A 25,150-nucleotide genomic window follows, 5' to 3' on the forward strand; every position below is an offset into this window, starting at 1 on the left:
TTCCATAGTTTTTTTAAAACATAAAATGTGTGCCTGTGGGCCGCAAAAGACAGAAGGACCCTGCTTTAAACAACAACAAAAAAGACCAAACATATGCATACAGGCGTACATCTTGTGAAGTGCAAGAGTTCTCAAATTTTATTTTCTGGCAGTTCTCCTAGGGGTGAGGTTTTGTCACTGCTTTTGTTTGGCTTCATCTTTTAAAGGGTAACTTAATCGTAAAATGCACTGCTATGTATCTTTGGAAGCGGGTTTCTGTGCCAAAAAAAAAAAAAAGGCAAGTCTAATTAGAAACACCCATCACAACCCCCCAGTTCTCTGAGGTTTTCTGCCAACTGGAGGCTGCGGATGAGCAACATTGCAGCTAGGCAACTGGAAAAGGCTCCGTTTTGGCCCCAGCTCCGTGGAGGCTTTCTTCCAAGTTATGCTTGTAAGGAATGCGCGAGCGTTTTCACTTCGAAAAGGAAGACTTCCTTGAATTCCGAGAGTGTCTCAATACTTAAGGCGCAAGATCAACAAAGACTAAGAACCGGAGTGGCTGAAAGCCTTCCTGGCATGAAATCTCAATGACAGGAAAGGGATGGTTGCTTAACGATGAGTTCTTGACGACAGAAACCACAGCAGCTACGTTCCCACAAACAGCACCACCAAAAACAAAGCACATTTGGGTTCTCCGTGACACGTGAACCTCCGGCTAGTGAATATATTTATATGACGTGCTTGTGGGCAAATGACTCTTCTTATTCCTCGGGCTCACGTTTCTAGGCTTTTACGACCTACTGAGCCACACACCAAGCGCGGAGGAGGATACGTTCGCGAGATGCGTTCGAATTAAAAACGCGGGTTGGCCCGCTTGGGGTGCATCCTGACGTGCAAGCAACCTTCCCGCTCTTTTTAAATGTGCCACATCCTTTCCTTTTGGGGCGGGCATCCGCGCGGGCGTAGAACGGCACCCTCCACCCGAAACGTGGAAAGCGAACTCGCGCGTTTCCGCGCCTCTAGCCAGCCGCTTGGTGGGCGGCCTATCTGTTTCCGCGCGGGGCCCGGAGTCGGGGGCGAGCGATTCGGTCCGAGCGCGTCCTCAGCGGCGGAGGCTGAAGGAGGCGGCGATAGCGGGAAAAGAAGAGCCTGGCTGTCTTCCTCGAGAGAAGACGAAGGGGGAGGGACGGAAACCCATAAGGAAACCGCAAGGGGATGGCCCGAGAGGCGAGCGAGTTCTCAGGACAGGCAGGGCGGCAACCGATTGCAACGGTATGTCTTGCGGCGGCGGGGGTGGGTGGGTGGGGAGTTGTGTGATAGTGAAAAATCAGGATCTCCTCTGTTAATTTTAAAACTGGATTATTTCCGTTCGTGGACGATTAATGCTCGCATCGGGTTTCTCCCCCCCCCTTTTTTTTTAACGTGGTAGATGAGCGAGCTTATTCACGCGTTCTCTTTTCCGGAGCGCCCGTGCCTCTCTCTCGATTTGTCTGCCTTTCTTGACTTGCTTTCCTTCTGAATTTTAATGCCGAGGTAAGGAAACGTCCGCGAGCCATCAGATCTTCTTGGGGGAGGGGCGGGGGGGGTTAGATCCCACCGACCTGGTAACTTCTCCAACCTACACTGCACCTCCCATCATTCCCAATCAGAAGGGTGATGGACCATGTGAGCTTGCGTAATTAGTTTCGGGGGAAGATTGCTTTTAGTCCAGAGGCTGTCAAAACGTTTTGATCCAAAGACCCCCTTTACCTTCTCAGAAGTGATTGAGGACTTTGGTTTATATTTGTTCACGTTGGTGCATTACAAATTAAAATGGAAGCGTTTTAAAATAATTATTTGATTTTTGCAGACCCCCCCCCCCGAAAAAATCCTTGGGACCTCCAGGGTCAACAGCACCCGTCGAGAGCTACTGCATTTGTGTTTAAGGCCACATTTCCTTCAGCTTCAGAGGAATTTTCAAAAAGGAAATAGTGTAATTTTTTTTTTCTTTTGGAACTGACTGTTCCTCCCCTTCCATTGTGATCACGTCTTTTTCCTGCTTGCTCCCATCCTGCTGAGTTTAAAAGATGGTGGGGGAAACCACTGATTTCTTCCAATATCTGTCCTTTTACTTGCACTTTGCGGCATATGCCTTTGCAGTTTTCTAGCACTGCGAGATATTTAAGCAGGGCTCTATTAAAGGAATACAAACTTGTATTGGGGTATCTCTTAAGTTTCAACTTCCTGTTGGGAATACCTACCCCTATATCCAAAACCTAGAGTGTGTGGCAGCTGCTTATAGGCATGTATTAGCGAGTGGATGATCTTTCCTCCCCTGTTGCTTCTCATGTTCAACAGCTGAGCCCTGGTGTTGAAAACAAGTTCCAGAGCTGAAATCCGCAGAGACCTTTCCAGCCATCAGGTTTTTCATTGGGTCCAAAGTATAAGGTATTTTGGAATATTCCCAGGGAACACAGGAACACTTTATGAGAATGTCTTGCTAAAGGACAAAAGGCTGTTTATTTTAAAACAAATTCTCACACTGAATTTACTCTGTTGGGAAACTCTGTTATCTTACTGAAGAAGAAATCTGAGACCATTTCAGTCAGAAGTACAAAACTGAAAGTGAAGTAATAAGACACTTGCAAACTGGCAGATGCTTTCTGCTTTAATTCATGCTGAACAGCCTCCTTCTCAGTTTTTTGGGTTTGAGGACAATTAACATTCTGTAGAACTTTGCTTTTGGTAGAACCTTGCTATCATATAATTTACTTCTGAGTTATCTACTTCTGGGGGGGAAATTTAGCTGAGAAATAATGCTTGCCCAAGATACCATGGAGTTACTCTGTGTTAAGAGGGGTGGCTAATAAAATAAAGTTGATAAATAAATAAAGAAATCCCTTTATCAGTGTAGCTAAACATGTATTTTTCGTTGTTACGTTCTTTAGAGTTATAGCTGACTCCTGGTGACTGTGGATAAAAAAAAACTGTCCCAGTTGTCCTGATAGCCCAAATAAATAGCCCAAATAGCCGAAAAAAGAGAGACATATATTACACTCCAGTTGTATGTCAGAATCACTGCATGCTAGAGTTCTTGAGGGTGCAGTGGAGTAGTTTCCTATGCTGTGCCTAGCCCCTTCGTGTGCTGTTGACTTCTCCTTCGATCCATCTTGTCCAGCATTATCTTTTCTATCAGTCCTCATGCTCTGTCTAACATGGCTTTTGTATTAGGATCCTTGATTCTAATGAACATCTGAGCTTGATTTCCTCCTTCGTTGTTCCTTTGGGTTGTCCAACAAGCGTGAAGCCGTTTCTTCCAGCTATACAGGAGCAAAACTTTTTCCGAAATTTGTTCCTCCATTGATATAAGCCCAGTGTATGTGGACCATTCTAATATTTGTCTGAAATGTCACTGTTGTTCATGAGTTTATATGCACTCCTTTTTGCGCATCAATCTTTCTCTGTTCTATAACTATCTTTACCAATACTGCAGCCTAGAAAATCAAACTTATCAACCATGGCATTATTTGTCTTAAATTCCTCTAGTTTTCCAGTAGTTATGATCTTTGTTTCCTTGATGATCAAAGAAAGCCCAGCTTTTCACTCTCCTGTTTTAAAATTGTTCATCTTAGCTATTTGCCATTTTTTGCAACCAAGATAGTGTCGCCTGTATGAATGAATTTATTCTCATCCCCTTGTGTATTGCAGATACAAAATAAGAAGAGGTAATTTGCAAACATTTGGTGGTTCCAGTTAACTTTATATTAAGCATGTACAGTAATTTATAAACAATTTTAAACTTAAAAAAAAAAACCCTGGAGAGAAAGAGATGAATCATGCTTAGTGATTTCTTATACCGTTGGATCTTTCTGCCTTAGAAGCAACAAATAATATAGCTCTGGAGAAAACAGTTTTAAAACTTGTCTGGGGAATAGCCCTGCCTTTTTCCTCTGGTCAGTTTTACTTGTCATTGGATCCCTTGCCGTATGACATACTGCAGCTCTAAAAATGGTTGGTGGATTAAGTGCTTGCATGAGCTATCCTAATCTTTACTGCCCGGGGCTTGTCTATGAAGCTTTTGACCTTAATGACCTCAATATAGTATATTCTTTTGGGGGCCAAAAGGATATAACTTCCCCTAAAGTGCTTTTTTTTGGGGGGGACACATGTCTGAACAAAAAAAATAACAGATGCTGGTAGACTCCAGTGCCATTCTGCCACCATAGGGTTATTATGCCAACTCTGCCCTTTTGCAGAAATAAATTCAAATACTGTCCTAATTCTATGTGATTTTAAATAGAAGCTGAGCAGTGATCCTGTTTTTAGGGGAAGTTATTCAGGGGTGAATCTCCCTCCTTCTCCCAGAGATCACAACAAATCAGAACATTTTTCAGAACTTTCTAATTCTTTAGAATGAAGGACCTTAATAAATGTTACTGTTAGAACCAGAGTCCTCTTTCTAAACCAGTCACAGTATGCGGCAAGACCCAGATGACTTTTGCTGATATTGGAACAACTGAGCAGTGTTAGACCTGATTAGTACCTCAGAGGGAGAACATCAGGAAATCCCAGGTCTGAAGATTGGACCAGGAAGTGACAAAGGATTTCTATAGGCTTACCTTGATTTAATTTTAATATAATTTTTCAATCCTTTGGTTGTCTGCCATTCAGCAGATGAGTGCAGTAAAGATTAGAAAATGGAATTCTATGCATATTTTTCCCCACTATAATTTGTAAGGATATGAGTAAATTGATCTGGGCTGCATAAAAATAGTGAGATGGTAATTGTGGGTGGAGCCCCTAGCATAGAGGAGAGCTGCTTGCCTCAACAATTAGGGAAGTGCAGCATCAGTCAGTTTTCCCTGGTAGACTGGATAGGAAATGAGCTAACTGTACTTTATTGTCAGGTTAACGGAATTTTGCAAGTCTGAAAATAAAAATCTCCCACTATTCTCTTCTATAGCCTGAGGAGTTCCTTCTGAGTTTCTTTCTCTGCCTATTATGCACTTGTGGACTCTGCCTTCTCTTATCCCTAGGCAGCATCTCTTCCTTCCCATCAACTAGTCTAGTTTAACGAAGAGAAGGACGAGGGGGGGACATGATAGCAGTGTTCCAACATCTCAGGGGCTGCCACAAAGAAGAGGGAGTCAAGCTATTTTCCAAAGTGCCTGAAGGCAGGACAAGAAGCAATGGGTGGAAACTAATCAAGGAAAGGAGCAACCTAGAACTAAGGAGAAACTTCCTGACAGTTAGAACAATTAACCAGTGGAACAACCTGCCTCCAGAAGCAGTGAATGCTCCAACACTGGGACTGGACAGCCATTTGTCCGAAATGCTGTAGGGCAGTGGTGGCGATCCTATGGCACGGGTGCCAGAGATGGCACTTAGAGCCCTCTCTGTGGGCACATGTGCCATTGCCCCAGCCTTGTCTCCCCCGCGATCCCACCAGCAGCCTCCCTGGAGGAAAGTCGCCCCCAAGTGTGACCCATGCAGAGCAGTGCAGCCAAGGACATGGCAGCAGGCAGCGTAGACAAGACTTTGCCCTCACGCCCCATCGCGCACAGTTGATGCTGCGGGGCACGGGCAGAGGGCGTGGCCGCCATGGCGCTGCTGGGTGATCTGCGGCAGGCCCTGGAGGCGGTGAGTGGCCCTGCAGGCAGGCGAGGTGGGAGTGGAGCAGGGGCAGGGCAGGGGGTGGAGTGGGGCCGGGGCTAGTTTTTGGGCACTCAGTCTCTAAAAGGTTGGCCATCACTGGTATAGGGTTTCCTGCCTGAGCAGGGGGTTGGACTAGATGACCTCCAAGGTCCCTTCCAACTTTATTATTATTATTATTATTATTATTATTATTATTATTATTATTATTATCGATCATCGCACAGTCAGCCAGATGTTCAGACTGGATTTGGCATTTTGTCTACCTATCGAGTCCTTACCCAGGATCTGGGATAGCCAGATGTGGATCTTTGATGGTATTATAGATATTGTCGCAGGATGGAAGCAGTTCCTAATAAGGCCGCCTTTTGCAATTGACTAATAGCGAATTTGTCAATGCCAATTGTGTTCAAGTGGTGCTCCAGTTGTTTTGGGATTGCACCCAAGGAGCCTATGACTATTGGTACTACCCTTGCTTGCTTTTGCCACAGTCTTTCTATTTCTATTTGTAGGTCTTTGTATTTTGTTATCTTATCCAGTTCTTTCTCTTCTATTCTGCTATCTCCAGGCACTGCCACATCCACTATCCAGACTTTTTTGTCTTTCTTATCGACAATTTTTAAGTCTGGGGTGTTATGTTGCAGGTGCTTGTCTGTTTGAATTCTGAAGTCCCAGAGCAGTTTAATTTTATCATTTTCTATGACTTTCTCTATTTTATGATCCCACCAGTTTTTGCTTACAGGCAAATGATATTTTTTGCAGATCTTCCAATGCACCATTGTTGCTACTTTGTCATGCCGCTGCTTGTAATCAGTTTGTGCAATCTTCTTGCAACAGCTTACCAAGTGGTCCACTGTTTCTTCAGCTTCTTTGCATAGGCGGCACTTACTGTCTGTTCCTGTCTTCTCAATTTTGACTTTGTATGCATTTGTCCTTAAGGCTTGGTCTTGTGCAGCCAGAATTAGTCCCTCGGTCTCTTTCTTCAATTTTCCTGCTCTTAGCCATTGCCAGGTTTTATTATTATCTGCTTTCCCAGCTATTTTTTTCATGTATTGGCCATGTAGTGCTTTGTCTTCCCATGCCTCTATTCTGTTCTTCATTTGGTCTTTCTTGTAGGCCAGTTTGGTCTCTCCAGTAGTTAGTAAGCCTTCCTGATATACTAATTTCAGTGCATCTTCATCATTGTTTTTCAGATATTCTTCCAAAGCCATTTTTTCTTCTTCAACCATCTGATGTACTTGTAGCATTCCACGCCCACCTATTTGCCTTGGTAGATAAAGTCTATCAATGTCACTGCGTGGATGAAGGGCATGATTCATTGTCATTATTTTTCTGGTCTGCCTATCCATTGCTTTTAGTTCTGCTTGAGTCCAGTCCACTATTCCAGCTGTGTACCTAATGACTGGGATTGCCCAGGTGTTGATTGCCTTTATGGTATTTCCTCCATTGAGTTTGGACTTTAAGATCTTCTTCACTCTCTTGATGTATTCACCTCTAATCTTTTTCTTGACTTCAGTGTGCTTGATATTGTCAGCTTGAAGGATACCCAAGTATTTGTAGTACTCTTCCTCAGCCAGACTCTTAATGTTATTTTCGTGGGGCATCTTGATTCCTTCAGTTTTCACTATTTTTCCTTGTTTGATAGTAAGTGTGGCACATTTGTCCAAGCCAAACTCCATTACAATATCTTGGCTATATATACGGACAGTGTTGAGCAGCGATTCTATTTCAGATGATGTTTTTCCATACAGCTTCAGATCATCCATATAAAGGAGGTGGGATAGTCTGGCAGATGTTTTTGATGTTTGATAGCCATGTCCTGAGTTATTCAGTATTGTTGACAGAGGAAACAGTGCAATAACAAATAGTAATGGTGATAATGAATCTCCTTGAAATATTCCTCTCTTGATATTAACCTCTCCCAGTCTCTCACCATTGATCTGCAACTGTGTCTTCCATTGTGCCATCGATCTTTGCACAAATTTTCTGATGTTTCTACTGACTCCTGTTATTTCTAGGCACTTTATTATCCAATCATGTGGCAGAGAGTCAAATGCCTTTTTGTAGTCAATCCATGCCACATTCAGGTTGGTCTTCCTTCTCTTGCAGTTTTCCAAGATCATTTTGTCTATTAGGAGTTGATCTTTTGTTCCTCTGCTATTGGGGCGGTTTCCTTTCGGCTCAGGTGGAAAGAGATTGTTTTCAACTAGATGCTGTTGTACTGCATCAGCTACCACACCAGTTAGTAATTTGAAAGTTGTTGGTAAGCAGGTAATTGGCCTGTAGTTACCTGGTGTTGCCCCTTTTGCTGGATTTTTCATTATTAGGTAGGTTTTCCCAGTTGTTAGCCACTTTTCAATTTCTCCTCCTTGTAGTATATTGTTGAACTGTTTGGCAATGAGTGGGTGTATAACAGTTAGATGTTTCAACCAAAACCCATGCAGTTCATCTTCACCTGGTGCTGACCAATTTTTTATTTTCTTTGCTCTTTTTTCTACCATTTTTGTTGTTATTACTAGTTCTTTCATTTCAACTTCTGTTTTATTTGCATCCACCTCTTTTAACCAAGCCGCATCCTTGTTGTATTTCTTTGGGTTATCCCATATCTGCTTCCAGAACTGCACTGTTTCTTCCTTGTCAGGTACTGACTGATTCCTTGCAGTTTCTCCATTGATGGATTGGTAGAAACGTTTCTGATTGGATTGAAATTGGAGGTTCTGCCTATAGTTTGCAATTCGAGCTTCATATCTACTGATTTTCCTGGCTATAGCTGTTATTTGTTGCTTTATTATTTCCAGTGCTTCCTTGATCTTCCTTGTTTCTAAGTGGTATTTCTTGATTAGGTATTCTTTGGTCTTCTTGTTCTTCAGCTTCTTTTCTTTCATCTGTTCTAGCTTGCTTGCATGTGATCTTAACTTGCTGATCTTATTTTCTAGTCTAACCTTCCATTTTTCTGGTGCACTGTTTGTTTGTTTTTCTTCTTTTGTTGATTTTGCATCCCAGGTATTCTGTTATAACTGCAGCTATGCTGTACATTAGTTGGTTTGTTTCTTGCAGTGAATTGGTGCTTATACTTGATATTGCAGTATTTGCATCTTTTAATGCTTGTGCTAGCTGTTTCTTTGGAACAAGCTTCAATGCAGGTAGCCTTATTCTGTTGTTTTTGTGCTGTTCTAGATGCTCAGTTATTCTTTGTTTCAATTCTTTTATTTCTTTAGTTAGAGGGTTTTGTTCTTCCTGAGGAAGAGGTGCCTGGTTTCCAAATGAGAACAGTTGTATATCTCTGCTGGATTCCTTCACTGCCAACTCCCCCTGGTTTGCCTCTACATTCTGAATTACTTCTGGTAAGGCTTTGATTTCTTTGCCCTGGGTAAACCTTTGCAGTTCGTCCAATTCTGTTTCTGTGAATATTTTATTTCGTGTTATAAATCGGTGTTGATCTGCTAGTCTCTGTTCTGTTATTTCTGATTCTGGATGTTGTTCTTTCCAGAACTGGTGCATTCGTTTTAGATATCCTCTTCTTGTTGGACTTGATCTGTAGTAACAGATCATTATTTCTTTGTTTTCCATCACTGTGTATCTGCGACGGGTAAACACCTTTTCTTCCAGTAGTTCTGCAGCTGCTGGCCCTGGTTGCTCAGCCAACAGTCCTGAGTCCTGTAACCCATTTTTCACCAGATATCCAGGAACTCCAATATCTAGTGCGGACCTTGTTAATCCGGGCGACGTCCGAGCCGGTATGGCATTCTGCAATTTACGTCTCACCATATTTTTTATGGGAGAGACACTCTTTGTCTGACTCCTCTGATGAGACCTGTCCAGTATGGTTGAACCTCTGGCATAGCTCTCATCTTCCTCAGAGTACACAAGCCCCACAACCACGTCAAGGTAGTGCCTCACTGGGGGTTGTTGTTGTTGTTATTATTATTATTAGTATTATTATTATTATTATTCTCCGGGTCATTCCCACATATCACTACATCTGCAGAACTGCTCAGGGACAGCTGTAAGAATTCAGTTTAAAGCAGGTCTTCTCTTTATTCAGTCTTGATGACAGAAGCCTTTGCTGTCTTGCTCGAAATCCCAAATCTGGAGCAATGCAATGAACCCCTGACCTTCCGGAACAGCCTAACTGTGCCAGTTAGCGTGGAACCCCAGTGGGGGGAGCATCACAGTGCAAGTGGTTGCTCGATTAACAATGGATCCCACCTCTCTCTGCCATCCTGCTCCTCTTTCCCCATCTTTTAACTGAGCCATGATGTTCTAGATTTTATATTACTTATGTTTTTAATTTATTATATCTATATATCTATATCTACCTACCTACCTATCTTTATATACCTCCCTACCTACATATATCTACCTACCTACCTACCTACCTACATCTATCTATCTATCTATCTATCTATCTATCTATCTATCTATCTATCTATCTATTTAATTTTATGCCTGTAAACCATCCAGAGTTATCTTGAAATAAGCAGCCTATACATTTCATAAATAAATAATAAATAGATAAAATATACAATAACACATAATACCTTCTCCTATATGACTCATACCTATGGGGGCATGAAGTTATAAGCTCTAATTATTATGGAACGGCTAAACAATTTCTAAGATGTTGTAGGGGTTCTTTGGGGTAATCTCTCTTTTACTCCTTCCAAACAAAATAATTAGGATGGGATATGGTTTTTATTAATCACCAGATATACTGACCATATTTTCTTAGAAAAAAAATAAAGGGCAGACCTGAAAAAGGGGCAATTCTGAAGGATGAAAAATGTGTTATTTGTCTTATAATTTTGCTTTATAAAGGAAGGGCAAAACATTACAGAAATGCTTATTTTACAAAAAAATATCTAAAATGAAACGGTATATGTAATATTTTTGAAAAAGGCAGTTCAGTTTCCATATTTTTACATGAATGTGAAAGACGGCATTAAGTGGTACCATTTGCACAGTAAAAGTTAAAATGGTCAAAATCAAGCTTATTTTTTTGAAAAATAAATCTAAAGCACAGATTTCTGAAATAAAGGACTATTCTTTTAAATAAATGACACATGGTCACTGTGGGTATATGTGCTGTTTGAGATTGGGGGCTGGGATTTTTTTCCCTTGGTATGTTCACTTTTTAAAATACAAGTCATGGTTTTTAATTTTTTTTTTTAATCTCTGTAAGCCATTCAGAATTGTGGCCTTGGAAACCTAAACAATAGCAACAATATTTTGCTTATTTATTTCATACATTTATGTTTCATACATATCATGGTTGATTAATAATCATAGTTGGCTGGGTTCCCACAACATGCTTAGACAAACCTAAAGTATTACACAAAGCATTGTGTACCTGAGACCTGTAGGTTAGTTTGTTAGCAAGTCATTTCTCTTGGCCCTGGGATAGCAACAAAGACTTCCCTAAGCAAATTATTCAGTATAAAATGCATGGGGAAAAAATTCCCGCAAGAATTTTATTTATATCCCTATTACTTCTCCACTTTCCACTTTTTCTACTTCCACTAAGTGCTATGGCTATAGATTTGTATTTTTCTTTGACCATTAGTTAAAAGTTTGAAGCAATTTACTGTATTTCTAAGACAGCTCATTGGTGAAAAGCAATTAATTGCACTTAAATGTGCAAAAAAAAAAAAGGCTTTGTTTTGAAAGGAGATGTCATGTTAGCTAAATGGATTGTAAAGTGTAATGTAACTTAACAATGCTATAAAACTACATGTAATACTAGCTTTATTTTTAAGAAGAACTGTAGATATGTTTTTTTTAAAGAAGCTTATAATTTTCTTTTAGCCGAAAAGCATTTTTGGAGAAAGATACCATGATAAATGAATTCATACATTTCTAAGAAAAGAAGCATGAATTAATTACTCCTCAGATACTCCTTCGAGGTAAGCTATCACAGTTGCTAATACCAGTAGCCCTCGACCTACAGCCTTTTGTTTAGTAACTATTCAAAGTTATAATGGCACTGAAAAAAGGGACATATGACTGTTTTTCACACTTAACAACTGTTACAACATCCCCTGTGGTCATGTGCTCAAAATTTGGGCACCCAGCACCAAATTTGTAGCCTTCCCAACTGGCTTTTGACAAGCAAAGTCAGTGGGGGAAGCCAGATTCGCTTAATGACCACACGATTCATTTAACAACTGCAGTGACTCACTTCACAACTGTGGCAAAAACGTCGTAAAATGTGGCGAAACTTAGCAACCGAAAGTTTGGGCTCAATTGTAGTCGTAAGTTGAGGACTGCTTGCATTTACTTTAAACATTACACGTAACTTTTCTATAATTAGAACAAAAAATAAATGTCAGTAAGATAAAACAATATGTATGATAATAGTAAAAATGGCAGTCAATTTAACCATATGCTAAAGCATACAACCATCAGCAGTGCCCAAAAGAGTGTGGAGGAGCATGTGTAATTATAATAGCAAAGAAAACTAAGGTTTATGTGTTTGGATTATTTTTGGCCATTGTTGCTTCACCAGTGTATTTATAGAGACCAAGAACTGGTTTTACGGTGTGACTTAATACATTGTGTTATTGTTGGCACCATCAGAATGCCATTTTTTCTTTTATGAGAAAAATTACACCAGCCGGTTTAGTAGCTAGGCATATTTCTTGTGTGACTTTATGTCCTCCTGTATGCGGGAAAAAAAATGTTCTATTTTTTTTCATCATTGCTCTCATACCTCATATTTTCTTCTTTCAGCTTTTCCTCCTTCTGTTCATTATTACCAGTTTATATATTGCCGGTTTGTATATTGATTGATCATCACAGTAGAATTAAATTCTTTGTTACTTTCTGTTATTTGATTTTTCCAATGAGTCTTTTAATTTCCACACCTTTTTTTAAATTTAACTTTCTCCATTTTATTCTACTTTGGGGTCCTGGATTCACCCAAGGTATTTTGCTGCTCAAAGCCAAGCAGAAAATGATGTCATCCAAGTTGAAGGGCAGAGATGTGACATCGTGTAGGCAATTAGGGTGGGGGTGGGGGGTGGGGGCATCTATTAGATTACAAATCCCATAAATGGGTCTCCCATCCTTGAAAGTTACATTTGGAGGAAACCAATTATTGCTTACTGCCTTTTGGCAGGGATGGCTAGCCACATGTAGGCCATGTGTTGTGCCAAAGTCAAGCACTCTATTAGAATATGCGGTGGCTGAAATTTGGTGACAATATGGCTGATTTGGAACAGCACAACGTTTGGGTTCCTTTTAAAAACAATTGTAGAATTGAGAGTCCATGGCTTCTAAGAAGTACAGGTAGTCCTCAATTTACAAACAATTGTTTAGAGCAGGGTTCCCCAATCCTCAGGCCATGGACCAGAACCAGGCCGTGGCATGCCAGCAACTGGTCCACACAAACAAAAAAGCCCCATCTGTGAGATGCAGGCAGCACACAAAACCACGCACCCTCCAGTCCGCGGAAAACCTCTCTCTACGGAACTGGTCCTTGGTGCCCAAAAGATTGGGGCCCTCTGGTTTAGAGACTGTTTGAAGTTACAACGGCACTGAAAAAAGTGACTTACAACCGTTTTTCACACTTAACGATCGCTGCAGCATCCCTCATGGGCCCGTGATCAGAATTCAGACCCTTGGCAACTGGCATGTATTTATAACAGTTGTGATCCCCTTTTGCGATCTTCTGACAAATAAAATCAGTGGGGAAATCAGATCACAACTGTGTCACTGACTTAACAACTGCAGGGATATTTCTAACAAACTGTGGCAAGAAAGGTCGCAAAATGGGGCAAAACTCATTTAGCAATGTCTCGCTTGGCAACAGAAATTTTGGGCTCAGTTGTGGTCGTAAGTCAAGGACTACCTGTAGTGGGTTATTCTTTTGCCCTTTAATTCTTCACACATGGCTAAAATTGTGTTTTATCGATCCTGGCCCATCTTGCATTGAAAGAGCCGAGGTGGCGCAGCAGTTAGGGTGCAGTACTGCAGGCCACTTTAGCTGACTGTGTCCAGCAGGTCAGCGGTTCAAATCTCACCAGCTCAAGGTTGACTCAGCCTTCCATCCTTCCGGGGTAGGTAAAATGAGGACCATTTGGGGCAATGTAAATATATATATATATATATATATATATATATATATATATATATATATATACACACACACACATTGCTTACTGGTGTACACCGCTTAGAGAGTGCTCGCACTTAAAGCGGTATATAAGTCTCATAAATGAATGAATGAATAAATAAATAAATGACCACCTTCCCACCATCCCAACTGTTAATAGGAGACAACAATTGCTTTTGAGTTGTTTTTCTGGTTGGGGGTTTTTGCGTTACAAAGTAGCGTTGCTGTAAAAATTAATTCATTCTCCTATTGATAGGAGGAATACTGGTTACCAACCCCCTCCCCCCCCAAAAAACCCCCGAAGAACAGATACAGATTGCTTTCCCATGCAAAAAGAAACAAGCCATTTTCCCTTTGCACCGAAATAAGTTTGTTTCCTTAATTTGGTTGCATATCCAAATACTCTCATTTGAAACCAGGGTATTTGCTGACACTGTTAATCAGAGTTGTTAATTTCCTGTACCTGGGATTTCCAGTCCACACTGCAACATTAGATATAATAAAGTGTGCTGTACTGTATGAACAGGGCCAATTTCTCCCCGCTTGTTTGGTATATTTAACATCACAGACATCACAGTAGTCTGAGTGATGTTTTGGTCATGTAAAGAGAACCACAGATCTGCCCAGATGGTTCCATTGTTGAGGTGCCCATTTTTATCCTCTCTTCACCTATGACAGTGGTTCTCAACCTTTTTAATGCTGCGACCCCCAACCGGTCGTAAGTCGAGGACTACTCAACCGGTCGTAAGTCGAGGACTACTCAACTGGTGCAGCACCGTTTGCAGAATGGGACTTTTGGCGGGCTCAGCAGGGCAGAGACAGCCTGGACAATTTCTATTGGATTTTGAAAGCCAATAGAATTAGACTCTATTCAACAGAGTCTATTCTATTGGCTTTCAAAAGCCAGTAGAATAAAAGGGAGTAGCACAGCTAAGGAGAAGGGGAAAAAAAATGGCGGACTGCGTTGTTTGGCGACCCCCGTGAAATGGTCGTTCGACCCCAAATGGGGTCCCGACTCACAGGTTGGGAGTTCTTAACGTGGATGTCTACATTTTTTATATATGTCATTTTTATCCATCCAGAGTCACTTCTGGTGAGCCTATATAAATTCAATTAATAAGTAAATTAAATAAATGATTGCAGGAGCCTCCTTATCTCCATTCTTAGCTCGTTTCCTTTTTAGCCTGGAGTTACTGTTTGGCGGGCCTCGTCTCCACATGGATGTGTTTTCCAGTTAACACAGGGATGAAAAGGAAAACGGCACTTTCATGGAATCCAGTAAAACAGAGCAAAATTTCTCCCTGCGATCGATATAAACATGCTTGCTGCATCTGTAGGGGGTTCCTTTATGTTTATGGTGGCCGGAGAAATACTAGCTTGAGTGATTTCTGGAGATTCAAAATAGGTAAGGTACGCTCTTTCTGGTTTTATTGTGCTATGAAAAGAAATGCCTGAAGCTGCAATCATGCAATCCTGTTGGAATATTGCTGTTTTTGAAACAGGCAGAGACTATTGAACAAGATAATCTGGACTGTTTTAATAATATAATTAGACATTCAATGAGGTGTTATATGGCCACCATGGATCGGTTATCAAATCCATTTTTATTTATTGTTTTTGTTGCCTTCGCATTACCTTGTATGAAGAGGTGACCAGCTAATGCCCATTGGAAACAGATGGCTAGCCTTAATGATATAATCCAGCAAGACCTCACTTACTACAGCAGTGGCTGAAAAAGTAATGTATCTAAAATGGTAGGCTGCTATACAGCTAGTCCTTGACTTACAACAATTTGTTTGGTGACTGAAGTTACAACGGCACCAAAAAAAGTGACTTATGATCTTTTTTCACACTTAACAACCACTGCAGCACGATCAAAATTTGGGTGCTTGGCAACTGGCAAGTATTTATGACGGTTGCAGTGTCTCGGGGGTCACGTTATCACCTTTTGTGTCCTTTGGACAAGTAAAGTCAATGGGAAGCCAGATTTACTTAACCGATTCACTAACTTAACACCTGCAGGGGTTCACTTCACAATTGTGGCAGGAAAGGTCATAAAATGGAGCAAAACTCACTTTTAACCACTTTCTTGCATAGCAATGCAAATTGTGGGCTCGGCTGTAGTCGTATGTTGAGGACTAACTGTAATAGAATAATAGCTTTATACCTGGGAATAGAGGAATGCTGGTTTCATAGTGGGAATGGAAATGATCCAAATTGGATTTTAAGAATACTTGATTACAACATGAGAACCCTGGGACTCCACAGGATACTTGACTGTGCCAAGAAGATAGGGCTGAAGTGATGTTTTCAAAATGCAGCCAAAAGGAGTATAACTCTTGAGCCAATTCTTCTCCTCCCTCTCTAATGTCAAACACATCCTGTGTTCTGATGTTATCCCCTATATTTCTTTGCAGATTGCTAGTGGCGGGACGAAAAAATGAAAAAGATACTAGGAGGCATTTGAACTGCATGTTTAGCTAAGTGTTCAGGAAGGGGAAAAAAAAACGGAGCTATTCTTTGGGAGGGCCCCATACATCCAGGATGTGATTTGATTTGCAGAATCTGCTGGTAAAGTTGTAATTCCCAAGGAGAAATGCTAATCAAAAAGCTGCCTTGATATCATCGTATGCTTTCTTTCTACTGTAGTGAGCAATGAATGGGAGAAACTGGACAATTCAAACGATGGCCCGGAAGAACTGGAAGAGCACACAATGGTGGATTATCAGGCAAGCTATATTAGCCAATTAGCTATAAATCACTGTACAGGTAATCTCTGTCTTATGATCACGGTTGGGACAGGAGTTTTGGTTGCAGATGATTGTAGTTGTAAGTCAAGGTAGGCATATGTCTGGAGCTGATTTTTGGGCCATTTTTACCATGGTCATTAAGCAAATCTTAATGACCATGGTAAAATCTTGTAAATCTGAACCATGAATAGGTGAATCATGTAAATAGATGAATCATGTTTTCTTAAGCAAATCCATTCTACTAAATGGGTGAGGTTCCCCCCCCCCTGAAAATAGCAAATAATGCTGGAAACTGACAAAAAACATTGCAAATCATGGGTTATGTGATTGGTAACTGGTTGTAAATTTATTTATTAATTTAAAAGTTTATATAAAAGTTTGAAATCAATAAATAAATTTATGACCAGTTACCGTATCCCATGACCATGTCATTGTCACCCATCTTATAATCAACTCTGGATGGCTTCCAATCAAAATAAGTGTGAGCTGAAATGCAGTCTTGATATGAGTGCTGAGGGAAGGGGATGGCATAATGTTTGGGGATAGCCAGAGCTGAAAGTGCTTTATGGGCTATAAAACACCCCTTCAGAGACTGTCGTAATTTTGAATGATTGTTAAATAGGCAGCTGTTGGGGCTACCTGTAGATTGTTTCCCCTTTTTACTGGCATCTCTTTTTTTTTTTGTAAGATATTTTATTGATTTTTTTAAAAAAACATAAATCACTTAATAATTGGTGAACAGTCTGGGTTACATTTGTAAAACAATCACTAACAATTGATTTCTATAATCCATAATCCACACAATAGTTTTAGTTGATTTCTTCTTTTCCCAAAATATCCTCTTTTGCAAACATTGAGTTAATACAATTTTTATTGTTTTGATAAATAACAATTAAGTATAATTTTTTTCCCAATAGTCTAGTCCTTTAACTCTCATTCAAAACATTTTTATCCATTATAGTTTTCTTAAATTCAATCACATTTATATATCTAAAACATTTCCTTTATCTAATTATCATTTCAACTTTTTTATATTACTCATATCAAAAAAGAGGACAAAAAAGAGAAAAAAAGCATACTATATTATATTTAGAGAATTCATCCCTCTTAGAGTGACATATATATTCCAAAACCTTTCTATTTCTTTAACCATATTCAAACAAATGTTTCTTTTTTAAGTATTCTCTCTGCTAAGTCCCATCATCCACAGAGAGAACCGGTTGTTCACATATTTGAATCCCACCACTGGTCTAGCCGTAGCCCCCTGCTTCAAGTTAGGAATATCTAGGGGTTGTGTTTTTTTTCCCCTCCAGCAGCTGAAGGATCTCTCCTTTCCCTGTAGCAGGATTTCCTGCAAGTCAGCTAAACTATTATAAGGAAGTGTTATAAAGGCTAGGACCCTTTTTAGATTGCAAAGTGGATTTCTTCAAATTATGTGCACCTAGAAAGTATTGTCTGCTAATGTCACTTTTCTCCTGTTTACATAGTCTCAATTAGCCATAACCTATTACTATCACTACAGCTGTGATTAGGTTTGTGATAGAGAGGGAATGATGAATGTTGCCAGGATTGGACACCCCTTGGCTAAGATGAATAATCAAATATATTTTTCTAAGACCACTTTTTTTAAACCTTCTGGAACAGTAGCTCTTGTGCAGAAGTTGCCAAAAAGACTTTTCAGGCAAGTAGCTTTTTTTTTAAAAAGCCTCTTTTCCTGGGTATCTTATATCATCTGCCAGACTGGTACCATAGTTTTTGCCAACCAAATGCTTCCAGCAGTTATAATTCACTAGAGGTCCACTTTGATTGGCTTGTAGAACCCAAATGGTATAATCTAAAATATTATTAGATTTTAGGGGCTGGGTGGGCTGGGCTTACTCAACTATAATAATCTCTGTGTTGTAGCTTTAATGAAGGAAACATTTCAATCAACTCTATCACAAGTAGCATTTTGTATAACACTGTTAATAAAACACTATCAATACCTGTATTTTGAAGTTAACATGTTTTAAGTAAACAGTTTAGGTTTTAATCCTTGATGAAAAATGCACTGTCACTGGTTATTGTAATGAAAGGATTTGAATCCATTCTTTGCTTCCCTTGCTGATGGGCTAGACCAGGGGTAGGCAACCCTGGCTCTTTTATGACTCATGGACTTCAACTCCCAGAATTCCTGAGCCAGCATAGTTATGCTGGCTCAGGAATTCTGGGAGTTGAAGTCCATGAGTCATAAAAGAGCCAAGATTGCTTACCCCTGGGCTAGCGACGCTAGAAGATCATAGTGAAACATGGTTGAATATTTTTGATGGCATGGCTTTGAGAAGAACATAAAACCATTTGATACCAGCATACAGACAAGTTATAATTTGCAGTGCTCCTTGATATTGTTATATTAGCTTGAAAATATTTGTACTAAGCTTAACCAAGAAATGATGCTTTCTGCTGAGGTTCAGCTTAAGAATTTGGTTTGAATCTTGCACTAAATGGCAATGAACTGAAGAAAATGCAAATGTGATTCACTGGAAAATAATTGTTATATTTGCAGGATATCCTGTATATCTTTGGTGGAATGGTGGATTCAGCTTTCACACAGAAGATAAATCCTTTATGGATGTATGACACAGGTGTGGAGCAAATTTTATCCTTCTGATATATTTATGCATGTATTTTATAAATATGTACTAGTTTGTATTAGGGTGAATATTCTGAGAAAAGACATATATTTGATGAGCATTTTTATTCAAGTACCGCCTATTCTGGAAAAGGTGATAGATGAGGAACAGATTAATATATCAAACCAATATTTTTTCTTCCTCTTTTTGAATGCTTAAATGGCGATCTAAGGAGATACTGTACATACTGTACATCTGTGGAGATTCTCAGTCATCCAGGTCATAGTTGTTTCAAAGGTGCTTTTTGAAAAGGCAACTGGATAGTTTTTTCTTTCCCTTGAGGAAGAAGAACACCCCACCCCCACCCCCCCATCACAACTGATGAAGCTTCTTGGATGAGAAACAAAATGCTTTCTCCTTCCTCAAGGGAAAAAAAATCCAGTTGCCTTTTGAAAAACCGCTTTTGAGTATAGATACTGTATTTTTTTTTCCCCTCAGAAGCTGAGTCAGACAAATGCTCTGTCTAAAATTGAGCTAACTTAGACTGATACCCTGAAATCTGGGAATCAAGGGAATTGTCATCTGACACACAGGAAGAGCCCTAGATTGTGATGATATTTGCCTGGTGCTGTTTAGAAACAGTTCCTAAAATGAAGAGAACATTGCCATTCGCTGTCTTCTGAGAATTGTGTTTGGAGCTGTATTTACTGTATATTGTGTGTTGTTGGTGAAGGAAATACAGCCTGCAACTTTTCCTGTCATCTCTCCTTTGGCAGTGTTTCTCAACCTTGACCATTTTAAGGCATGTGGACTTCAACTCCCAGAATTCCACAGCCAGCAATGCTGGCTGTGGAATTTTGGGAGTTGAAGTCCACATGCCTTAAAATGGTCAAGATTGAGAAACACTGTTTTAGTGCTTGCGTAGCACTGCAAGTAGAACAGTAGCACCTTCTTGTGGTTAATGCTATGACTGACATTTTATACACCTGCAGATGCAACCAAGTGGATACCCTGCCGCCTCCCAGCAGTAGAGGGTGAGGTAAGGAATAACAAAACTAAATATAGTGAATCATCCATGAAATCTGTTGCTTTGTTGATCAAATAGCTTGCTTGATTACAGACTTTGAAAACTGCTTCAGACTAGATGAGCCATAGCCATAAGGTAGCAGAGTAAGTTTAAGATGCTGCTGTTTTTGGTTTTCTGGGACGTTCCCATTATTCACATTTCCCATTTGGAAATGAACCTCTTTAATTCTGAATGTTGAAATAAGAATGGCACTTTGGCTACAATTACTTTTATGTATGCAGTTATTCCACAGATTAAATTCCTTGTTAGTTCCTGGAGTTTCCTCATAACCAATCTGTCTCACCTTCCTTTCCCATCCCCCTCCTCTCTGCAATTTAAATCCTGTGTCAGACTAGCCACTCTATGCACGTATCGAAGTTAGCTGTAGCTCACAAAAGCTTATGCTTTTTAATACATTTTGTTAGCTGGCAAAGTCATACCAGACTTCTTGTATTAAATGTGGAGTCTGTGCTTGGGAACCCAGGGAGCAAAAGGCATCTGCACTACTACAGTTCCGATTCAGACCAACCAAAAGAGCCCCATTCAAATCCTAGCCTCTAAAGGTGCATGGGTTTGTGGGTGGGTCTGGGCAAAACTTATGTGGAGCATCCATGCATCCCTCTACTTTCCTTACAAACATGATTTCACAGACTTAGCCAGAAGTTATATTTTGAGTTTTGACTTCCCATTTTTCTTTCTGTTTAGCCGTGGAAGGAGAGAACATCATCTATATGTTGTAGGAAACTTTCAAGTCATTTCTTCTCCCTTCTCCGCAAAATAGTTTTAATATATAATAATAGATCTATAGAATCTGTCTATTTTCCATCTGTCTCTTTATATCTACATACACATGCACGCTCATGCTCTTAATTTATGGAGATGTTCAGTCATTTGAGTGGGAGTGGTGCAATTCCATCTGTAGGGATACATGTAAATTGGAAAGGAACACTATTTTTGAAGGATGTTGCTAAAATGTGAACTGCTTGGGAGGACCTGTGAGTAGACCAGTATGAATGCCTTAGGATATCCGCCTGGTTTTTATTGGTGTGATGGCAACAGTAATTAAGGATGGTTGCTCCATTTTGTCTTCTCTCTCCATCTCTAGCTTCAAGTTCCTGTTAATCGGAAGGGCCATAGTGCAGTAGTCTACAGGGGCAACATGTATATATATGGGGGATACATTGACATTAAAGGTGCTTCCCAAGAATTCTGGACCTTTAATTTTGGTAAGTTAAACTTTCTCAGCAGTCACATAGCGTATAATGGTAGATGTGAGCAAAAATGTATTTTATCTATTTAAAAGGTAATGAACTCTATTAATCATCTCCCTTCAGATACAAAACAATGGGCCCCTGTATCAGTTGCATCCAGTGGAGGTAGCCCAGGTCCCCGACATGGTCATTCTGCTGTGGTTTATAGCAATGGCATGTACTTGTTTGGAGGATTAATGGGACTGAGCGAACAGAAGGACTTCTGGATGTGGGATTTTATAGCCACCAACTGGTCCAGTATCAGGAGAAGGTAACTGAAAGTACTTTGTTTAAGGGGTGAAGATAAAACTGTTTTTCCCCTGCCAATTGTTCCTAGAGCCACACAGAAAAGCAAGTCAGTCTTTTACACTTTAGCCCATGAAGACTAGCATCACAACGTTCCAGTTGTTAGCTGGGATTTACAGATGTTTGCCCATCAGTTGAAAATGGGGAGAGGGTTGTCTAAAGGGGACTTGAGTGGCATGGGAAGGCACAGGCAGGAAAAACCCTGATACAGAGTTGAAGTTTCTAATATGAGTACCTTTGGAAGGGAGTGGGTTTTTTTTTTTTTTAAAGAAACAAATGCTTTTGATTACATGGTTCATTCCTTTTATTTGGGCCATTGCCCAGTTATGAAAGGACAGTATTTGCCTTTTGGAAAAGAAATACTGAAGTGACAGAAGTATCATAATAGCCAGGACTGCATAGAGAAGAAAATTTAAGGAGCATGGACAATATTCCCATGCATTTTAACAATACCTGAACGCATAATTTATGGGAACTGTTTGGGGTGGACTCTAGAAAGTGTTTCATGACTTTTCCATGCATTAGCCTGACTGGAGAGAAGCATTGAGAAGTTGAGCTCATTTTGATGAGCGTAAGTCTCACCCTTGTGCTGATTTATCTCTGCTGTCTTTGCCTCCAGCCAGGGACCTCCAAGAGTGGTGGGCCATTCTGCTTTAATCTTGGAAGATTCCATGTTAGTCCTTGGCGGAGGCCTTTCTAGCACTAAGCCAAATAGTACTTTGTGGCATTATCATTTTCCATCTCAAATGTGGGAAAAATTGCCTAGCCCAGCGGCACTTTCATCCAAAGCATACCATCAGATGCTGGCAACTGGATTTGGTTTCCAACGGGCTGCTGATTGCCCACTGAGATCCCTTGGTTGCCAGAAGCCTAAAGAAAAGGGTTGTTCCAAGCTACTGACTCTTTCTAAACAGCACACCTGTTTCTGTGAGCATCTTCGCAACGAGCCTACATACCAGATACTCAACAATGAGGGTGGCTCCGACATAGAAATGAAAACTTTTTGCCAGTCTTCAAGGGATTCTCTAGAATTCTCTTCCTATCAAACCACATCCAATGCAGAATTGAATTCAGATCCGGCAGCAGAGTGGCTGTGTAAAGAAAGAACCTCGTATCTCAACATTGCCAAGGAACATCTCAACATTGCCAAGGAACAGGACTTTGCCACCATGGATCTAACAGATGGAGGGTCAAGTTTGGGCTCGCTGAAAAATGAATGTGGAGACATTTGTGAATCCTCTGTTGTGATGCTACTTGTTGGCGGTAGACCTCTTTCCAGCTCCTCTACAATCTTATTTTGGCAAATTGAACTAAACAGAACTTAAATACCAGACATGCCTAGGCTCAGTGAAGTCAGCACCTAAGAAGAACCACTTGACAGTTCTTGGTTACAACTGCATCATGAAACCTAAATTCACATTTTGGATGACCCTGAAATACACGGAAATCCATAAAACATTTAGCGTGAGATTTTTTTCAGCTCTTTGCTGTGTAGGCAACTTGGGTCTGCAGATGTAGATGAGGCGCCATGATTAGGAAGCAGCAACAGCAGTCATTGGTTGCATTCATTTCTTTATGTGTGTGTGTGCACCATTTCAAAGCCCTTTGCAAATTGCCTGTATAAAGGATGCAGTAAAATAATTCCCAGGACTAGCTAGGTAATCATAATTCAATTCAGTGGCTGTGTTGGCATGACAGGCTTACATGCTTATGGAAGGAAAACTTAAAATTTAACCATCATTTATTCAGCAAACCCAATATTCTACATTTGCACTGCAAACTAATCTTGTGGATTCTGATTAGTTAGATTAACAATTGTTTGGCTACCTAACAGGCTAGCGCAGGTGCTTGCACTCTCTATATTCTTGAGTTTGCAGTTGAAATGATATTTGAACTGTATGTGTGTTTGTTTGTTGGCATATGCTTAGCTGTTGTACTGCACTGTTTAAAATTGCATTTTCCTTAAATAGGAAACTCATCAGGCTCCTATATTAGCTCCTCCAATACAAGTTAAAGTGCCAGAACCATATAATTTTATAGATCTATAAGAGTCATTGTGTCTGTTCCAACACAGTTCAGACAATCTTAATTCATATGAAATAAGGTTCTCCAGTTGTGGCTTTTTCTGACCCTACTACCTAGAGTAGCAGCATGCAGGCAATTACTTATACATTACCGCACTCTCCCTTCATGAATATGTAATGCATGACATCAGATTATTAGTGTATCTTTTCTATATATTATCCTCTTATCATGTCCCTTACTAGGCATGGAACCACTGTTCTGGAAAACGTAAGCACAACTGGGCCTTACATATGTCACACAGAAATAATTTGATGTTCCCCAGTGATGCTTCTTGTGGTTTTTTTTCCTGTGAAATTCACATTGCCAAGAATGCCTAGACATGTTTGTTTCCAAAATCATAGCCGAAGGATTTTGGCAAATAGCCAGCTATATAGTGAAGTTTGGCATTGAGAGTGAAACATGGATTGTCAACTTTTCAGTCCAGGGAGAGGCAGTTTGTGCAGCATAGAAAGGGGAAAATGATTTTCAGCTGGCCTAGTATTTTACTGATTTAATGTTACTAGTTTGGCATAAAAATCCACATTGGATTGACCCTCTCTCTGTGTCATTTCATAGACATGTCTATGTAGTTTCTGTGACAAGAGTATAAAAGAGTTTTGTCCTCATTTTTCTTCTTTCTGAACTAGCTCTGGGATTTTCCTGGTAGCCTCTTATCCAGATTCACTCTGGAAATTTGGAAATCAGCAAAACCATTTAAGCATTTGCTCCTTTTTATTTTTATTTTGTACCATCAAAGTGATTTTGTCAGAAGTGATTTTGCTAATAGTCATTCAACTGCAGTCTATATGAAATATGTTACACAGTGGGAAAATGATCCTTTGAAGTTACCCTTTCTTAATTTTTGAGAGAAAATAAATCACAAAGTATACAGCATCAGGAAAAGCCTGAATGGTGCCTTTTTGATAATTTTATCTTAAGCAAATGTCTGTTTTATATGCTACAAAAATAGTTATATGAATTATATTTTTATACTGCATGAATTCTTATACTAAAACTAAATTATAGTGGCTTAATTTTGTATTTATGTTATTCACTGTTCTTTTACTTTGTTAAAAATATGTATTTCTGATTTTGTAACGGTGGCATATTGAGCCAAAAAAAAAAAAAAGCCAAAAATGTATGCTCGCTGAATGATTTGCAGCTTGGCTGGAGAAGACTGAACACTTGACATGTTGTAAGACATATTTCCTGTAGCTGTACAGCTGGGAAACAAGATGAGTGGTTGATCCTTTATTTTATGCTGATTGGTATGCTCATTAGGGATGAAAAGTCAAATACACTGCCTTCCTTTTCTCTCCTTATTGCAACTATTTTTAACATTCACTTAGGTTATCACCAGGAAGGAGAAATGTAGGGTC

General features: G+C 40.0%; 1 protein-coding gene across 9 annotated transcripts; it reads left to right on the plus strand.

The window, feature by feature from the left end:
• The first annotated feature begins 140 nt into the window (after positions 1-140).
• Positions 141-25,089, plus strand: LOC120297116 (leucine-zipper-like transcriptional regulator 1). 9 transcript variants are annotated; one of them, XM_039319362.1, is made up of 11 exons: positions 145-1,251; positions 1,409-1,512; positions 2,317-2,406; positions 11,416-11,513; positions 14,907-15,128; positions 16,373-16,452; positions 19,019-19,097; positions 20,078-20,124; positions 21,257-21,377; positions 21,486-21,672; positions 22,327-25,089. In XM_039319362.1, exons 5-11 carry the CDS (start codon positions 14,945-14,947, stop codon positions 23,030-23,032), a joined length of 1,404 nt encoding a protein of 467 aa, XP_039175296.1. In that variant the 5' UTR covers positions 145-1,251; positions 1,409-1,512; positions 2,317-2,406; positions 11,416-11,513; positions 14,907-14,944; the 3' UTR covers positions 23,033-25,089. The 9 variants fall into 9 exon arrangements, with proteins under 9 accessions (XP_039175299.1, XP_039175300.1, XP_039175296.1 ...); XM_039319365.1 differs by lacking the exon at positions 2,317-2,406 and having other exon boundaries at positions 141-1,251; positions 14,891-15,128; XM_039319367.1 differs by lacking the exon at positions 2,317-2,406 and having other exon boundaries at positions 14,907-15,133.
• The last annotated feature ends 61 nt before the right edge of the window (positions 25,090-25,150 follow it).

This window comes from Crotalus tigris, unplaced genomic scaffold (genome assembly GCF_016545835.1).
Source record: "Crotalus tigris isolate CLP2741 ecotype Arizona unplaced genomic scaffold, ASM1654583v1 scf7180000023579.1091882, whole genome shotgun sequence".
NCBI classification, from domain to species: Eukaryota; Metazoa; Chordata; class Lepidosauria; order Squamata; family Viperidae; genus Crotalus; species Crotalus tigris.

Excerpts from the sequence above, each read along its gene's own strand:
- LOC120297116 (XM_039319365.1), top strand. The coding sequence starts at position 14,945 with ATGTGTTTTCCAGTTAACACAGGGATGAAAAGGAAAACGGCACTTTCA. Across the intron at positions 19,098-20,077 it reads TTTATGGATGTATGACACAG|ATGCAACCAAGTGGATACCC; the intron begins GTGTGGAGCAAA and ends ATACACCTGCAG. Across the intron at positions 20,125-21,256 it reads TCCCAGCAGTAGAGGGTGAG|CTTCAAGTTCCTGTTAATCG; the intron begins GTAAGGAATAAC and ends CTCCATCTCTAG.